The 6162-nt window shown below is 37.9% G+C and overlaps 1 protein-coding gene across 1 annotated transcript; it reads right to left on the reverse strand.

Moving 5' to 3' along the window:
- Window positions 1–2997: 2997 nt before the first annotated feature.
- On the reverse strand, window positions 2998–6124 carry LOC144641052 (uncharacterized). Its single transcript, XM_078500108.1, has 5 exons — window positions 6019–6124; window positions 5625–5706; window positions 4963–5158; window positions 4320–4459; window positions 2998–3723 (listed from the first exon to the last, which is right to left on the reverse strand). Exons 1-5 carry the CDS (start codon window positions 6122–6124, stop codon window positions 3573–3575), a joined length of 675 nt encoding a protein of 224 aa, XP_078356234.1. The 3' UTR covers window positions 2998–3572.
- Window positions 6125–6162: the final 38 nt, after the last annotated feature.

Raw genomic sequence — 6162 nt, forward strand, 5'->3', positions numbered from 1 at the left:
GTTACCCGACACATCACACATGAGTGAAGAAAACGCGAGGCGAGCCGCTAGCCGGTGAGCACTTTCTTCTCGCTTCAGCCCCAGACTTCTCCCCGCCGGCTCGTTCTCGCCGTACCCGCGCGTGTAACTAAACAGTCGCGTGGAAGCGTTTGGTTTGAACAAATACATTTTTATGAAGCGTCTGAAGCAGGACTTAAGCCTTGTTAATAGTTTGGACATGCAGGGTTTGTGTACATACTTTTCTGTACAAAAATTCAACTGTCTTCAAGTCATCTTTTCTGTTTCTTGGGTCAACCGAACAAGCCAAATGCGGCAAGCTGACACACTAGAGATATTTTACTTTGAACAAAATTCCAGGTTACTATCAAAAGTTAAACTCGCTTGCCATTATTTTTCCAAGCGGGTCTGGAAAACTATACAGTCAAAACATTATCATTATTCTTTTCCAGCCCTGGACATATTAAGATCAGGCACAACACTTCTACTTACAACTTGCAGCTTTAATGAGCAAACTTTCATATGAAATCAATATATTTCTTTTAAATATCATAATTTCTTCCTTCATTTCATTAAACATAACGCTAGAAAGGTTTTTAATATAATTATATCATAAAACTATTTTTTTCTACAAAAATAAAGTCACCAGTATATTACAAATGAAATAATTACTGGATATCTGAGTACTTTGAACGAGGAAACTCAGAGCATTGGTATGAACAATAAACAGTTCGGGTTTTGTTTTACAAAAATATTACTACTTTAGACAAGTCTATAGTTTTTCTCTGACAAGATGGAGTTAGTTCATCTTGGAAAATATACCACCCAAGAAACGACACAAAAAACAAAATTACAAGAAAATAAATAAAAAAGCTTAGAACGAACATAAATAAAAAGGAAATGTGTCGAAAAATAAACCAGGGTAGTAGAATTGCCGCTGCACCGCTATTTTTAGCGTATTACTAGTGTGAAAAGCGAAGAAAACAACAAATCTGTTCAATTGGTTGACACCTAAAGATGAATATGTGAAGACGTTACAATGTAATCAGTCACTTTTAACTTAGTCAAGTTAACCAACGTCTCTGAGATAAAAATAACGTCGTATAATGTATTTTTTTTTCAAGGTTTTATCCCCACAGGACTAATTTCCGGCTATCTTCTCGTTATCCCGGTTTCCTTTTTTCCATTCCACACTGCAAACAGAAGCTGTCCCCATCAGTAAACAAAAATGTTCTTCAGAACATGACATGGAGGAATCTCTACTGTTCAGACGATACCACCCAGGTGGAACACTGCTGTAGGGTGGCTAAGGCACGGTCTAACTGTGAGCACCCCTGTATAAGGCCCATCCTAAAAAGATAAAAAAAATATAATGAACTGAATAAATAAAGATTCTAAAATATTCTAGTGTATAATGATTGTGTTATAGTTGGAACTTTGTACAAATCTACACTTGAATGCAGTTGAAGGTGGTCAAGATCGCTAAAAGCGAGGACAGCGCGGTGATTTCCGAGTATGTCGTTTATAAAGCTTTTCAAATTGAGAACTCCGGGGCACTCCATACAAAGGAAGCGGTTTAAGACAAAAAAAAAAGACAACAACAAACAGCAACAAGAAGCAAGCTACAACACTGAACAACAACGACAATATATGACAACAACAACAACGGAAGATACCCCCACATGCAATTAACGCTGGCGAGCTCGCAATTGATTCCACTATTACAGCACCGTAGCACCGTTAAAACCAACAAAATAACATCAACGGGAGATTACCACGCTGTACTTAAACGTTCTCTCGACATTATTCTCCACCAGGGGAGGAGAATGATTCAATGTGCCTGCTAAGTAAGTGAAATGTAAATTTGGAAAACGTACCTTGCGTTCGGATCCCTGGCAAATCTAAACAGATCAGCTACGGTAACGTTTGTGGTCATGGATAACATCTACAAGAGAACCAATGTTACAAATACACTAACTGATAACATGGTTGAATTTTTTCCTTAGAAAGGAGCTTTAACCACATGCACCTAGAACGATTTGGAAGACACGCCGTGTACTGCAAAAATGTTTAGTGGGAGAGAGACAAGCAGGAATTTTCTCAAATCCATTGCCGACTTATTAGTAACCAAGAGAAACAGAGCGTCGAACTCTACACTTGAAAACTAGAATAGGACACATTCACTATCATCTACAGCTATGCAAATCCTTAGCTTGGTGAGCTGCTAGATGTTAAGATGGATTCCGCTAAAAGTTCGAGCAATGAGTGCAAAAATAAAGTACCAAAAATATGCTCATACCACGGCAAAATTTTGTGTTTTATTTAAAAGATCTTACTGAAATTCATTTGTCTTAGTGACCCCGTAATTAAATTCTAAAGCATTCTCGAGAAAACTAAAGTCAAACCTCGTAAAAATGTTCAAAACGCGCTCCTGATTTTGTTTTGAACTGGCGTGAAACGTCTGTTTTAACTTGATAAAGAAAATTTCCAATCCATTTTTCTCTCGCGGGGTCAGCTTGAGTAACGCTTTGGTAGTTTTTTTTTTTAGCTGTACTTAAACTGTTACCATGTATGATATGAGGTCTCTTTGGTAACTTTAGTGTTGCCTGTATTGCTCAAATATTGGGCGGGAACCATCTTAAATATGGCTCAGTTTATTTTGTTTCTCTTTACTATGTTCATGTTTAACCGACAGTAAGGGGTTTAAACAGAGGAAAACGAATGAAAAAAAAAAATGTTGTTGTACAGTAGATCTAACGGAGTAGCACTTACCTGCTCGTAAAACTGAGTAATTGCTTGTAACAGAGTTTCAAACAATTGATAATTTCCTGTCTCACTTCCCTTTGGTTCTTGAAGAACACTTAAAACAAACAAGGCAAGCAGAAGACAAAGTAAGAAATTTCTTTTTAAGTAGCTGCGTCACGGACAACACATCTTTGAAAAATAATTGGCAAATGTTTTTAAGTTTGTCAGTCGTAATCCGTATTAATCTTCGTCATTCGAAACCATCCTTGTTTATTTCTGCGTTTTTATTACTCCTTTGTTGTATTTCTATGTGAGACAACTGTTATTTTGAGGTTTTCCTCAATTTGAAAGTAATCATTAAAATGACTTGAAATATCGCGACATTGCTCTTTTTAGTCTTACAGACAATAAGAGACAATACCAAAGTTGGGTGTCTTTTAGCCCGCGTGCAGCCGACAAATTCCTTCCTACATCGTCTTGATGAACCTCCAACATCCTACCTACATCATGTTTATGAACCTCTAATTTCTCAACACTAACATTAAAAGGAATCTGTAGGAACCAGTCTGGAGAGTTTACACTTAAAGCTTTGACTGCAATGATTACCTTTGTATGGCAGTAACTACAAACGCTAAACATGAACAGAGCCGGCCAAGAAACTGTATAGCTTCTTCTCTTGTTGGCTTAGCCAGGTCTTAAAGCTTTGACTGCAATGATTACCTTTGTATAGCAGTAACTACAAACGCTAAACATGAACAGAGCCGGCCAAGAAACTGTATAGCTTCTTCTCTTGTTGGCTTAGCCAGGTCTTAAAGCTTTGACTGCAATGATTACCTTTGTATGGCAGTAACTACAAACGCTAAACATGAACAGAGTCGGCCAAGAAACTGTATAGCCTCCTCCCTTGTTGGCTTAGCCAGGTCTTCAAGAAGGTTCAGTGGCACTGGATGAGGAAAACCAACACCACTGAAGATCTGGGCACTAGAATTAATGAGAAAAAGGAATGAAGTCAGAGAAGTCGGCAGGAAAAACAAACAAGTATTTTATCAAAGAACTGATCCATGAGATAAAAACGGTGAGAAACGGTGCAACAACAGAAATTAGGATTCAAATACTTTGAATTCACCTCGCTGTGATAGTTAACCATTAATTGCTTCAATGTTAAATGCACACGAACATTTGAGAGAGTTCAGTTGTCAGTTCACAAAAAAAAGTTTACTTGAACGATTAAAGGCTGTGCCCCATAGAGGAAAGCGTTTCTGTACCCTTTACAAAATAGGTATTTCCTTCCTTCGAACAATTACTAGTTCTTTAACATCTACGAAAGAAGCAGGTCTATTTTAATAAAATTTGAACTGTTAAATTCGTTGTACCATTACATAATGTTAAACTTCGACCTTAGCAGAGGCAACGTATTGACTTTCATAACAACCTGAACTGTATTCTGTGAGACCATGGCTTCGATTCCCGTCTGGGACTCAGATTTTATCTTTGTCCCTCGCTCGTGTCATGTTGAACATTTCATCTTCATTATTTACCGAGCTAACAATTTACCACCTTTATTATATACTACAAACCTGAACTGGTTGACTGCATTCCATATTGTCTCAAAAGTGGTCAGGACTAACGCATGCGGATTACTGTCCGCTTGAGCTGTGTTTATCTCATGAACACTACTGCTTTCTTCTGAACCTTCTTCAAATTTCCCTGACGAGTTCTGCAAAGACAATAACAAGCAGCAACAGTGAACCACGTTCATACCGTCAGTCCTCAACCAGCAGTTAGCACAGGTTGCAGGATTTTATTTCAGGTTCTGTCCATTGGGTTGTTTTGTGTTTCACAAAAAAGAGTTTTTGATGCGTAGCACTCAATAGTTACAACAATTGTTCGATAGCGTTCATGAAGTGCAAAGTTGTATTAAAACAAACGTTTAGAGGAAACGCCTTTATCAGTGTGAATCGGAACGCTCGAGCTCAACTACGCGCACACAAGACTTTCAACGTACACTAAGCTCAAGTGTTCTGATTCACACTTTTGATCTGATTCACCTTTAATCCTGGGCTCTGAGGATTAGAATCAATTTACCACTACTTGTAAGCAAATACTAATTGAACAGGATTTTCAAACGTAAGTTTGTTTATGTGTCTGGAATAGGCTAACATTTTATCGAGAGCTTGAATTTCTTTTTTTTTTGACAGTGCATTGAAAAGTGTGACCAACCTCTTGTTCAGTTTCATTAGAAGAAGACCGTGAAGAATTGCCGTTCCCAGGCCCATGGAGAGCACGGACATGGCGATGAGGAGGACCCATTACCACAGGGGACTGGGATCTAGCAGCAGCATCATTTTGATACTCGTTGCATTTTCTTTCCAAGACGATAATTGCTGTCACACACTTGGTGATGGCTCCATTATAACTAAAACGGAAAAGCCAAGAAACAAAAACAATTCAGTTTGACTCAATAATCCTTTGGTTTATTTTACATTTTATTTCTTTTTGCAATTTTGTTTGCAATAAATGAAGTTATCAGAAAAAAGTCCTTAAGAGCCAGGAGGAATGGTCATTGGTATCAAGACCTCCCTAAACCCCCTTAAGAGGTATGTTCCAAAGCTGTGCCCAGTATACAGTGTAAAAAAAGATCCTTATGCTTACAGGTCCTTCTCTCGGTTCCATTGCTAAGTATCAAGTAAGTTCTCGCTTGCAAATGATTTCTTCCTGTTGTTTCACTCATGCAGGGTAGCTGAATGTTTCCTTTTTCATTTGGCTTAACAGTTATTATGTGTTTATGTCATTCAGTAACTAAAGATATGTGCACAGACCAGTGAATTCTCCAAGACCTAAAAACACCCTTAAGAATGAGGAATTCATGTCTTGTAGTTTACCTTGATCTTGCAGCTATAGCATCAAACAAAGTGTGGGCCAGACCCAACAATGTAGAAGCATTAACCAAACAACCAGGAGAGCCTAAAACAAGAAAAATATTCATTGCATTGTTTAGTAACTTGTATTACTGTAGATTTTAACAGATTGTCCTGGGGGGAGTCAGAACATTAACAAGTTAGGATGTTAAGTAATACATCCACCTTGAACAATTTTTTCATGCCCCACAGGGGTGACAAAAATGTGACAAATTTGCAAAATGTTCACACATGTTTACTGCTTATTTTTTCAGTGTATTTAACTGCACTTAAACTCGTGTCAACTCTATTTGGTCTGTATGAACTAGTCAAACCAGGAAAGAGCAATCGACCATTACTCTCATTGCAATTACAGTACCTCCACCTCTGCTGATTTGCTTGCGAAGATCTTCCACAGTGGTTTTGGTATTCCTTTTGAACACTTGACCAAAGACAGCTATCCAATGTCTAGAAAAGGTTAACATATAAATGTACTAACCGAGCATGTGTCAATATGGATATT

This window comes from Oculina patagonica, unplaced genomic scaffold (assembly GCF_052425735.1).
Source record: "Oculina patagonica isolate OP01 unplaced genomic scaffold, crgOcupat unplaced641, whole genome shotgun sequence".
NCBI classification, from domain to species: domain Eukaryota; kingdom Metazoa; phylum Cnidaria; class Anthozoa; order Scleractinia; family Oculinidae; genus Oculina; species Oculina patagonica.

What these genes read in the sequence shown, in the direction of transcription:
- LOC144641052 (XM_078500108.1), bottom strand. Translation starts at nt 6,124, where the DNA reads ATGTTAACCTTTTCTAGACATTGGATAGCTGTCTTTGGTCAAGTGTTC. An exon ending in GCTATAGCTGCAAGATCAAG is followed by an intron (nt 5,159 to 5,624) that starts GTAAACTACAAG and finishes TTTCCGTTTTAG; the next exon opens with TTATAATGGAGCCATCACCA. An exon ending in AATGCAGTCAACCAGTTCAG is followed by an intron (nt 3,724 to 4,319) that starts GTTTGTAGTATA and finishes CATTAATTCTAG; the next exon opens with TGCCCAGATCTTCAGTGGTG.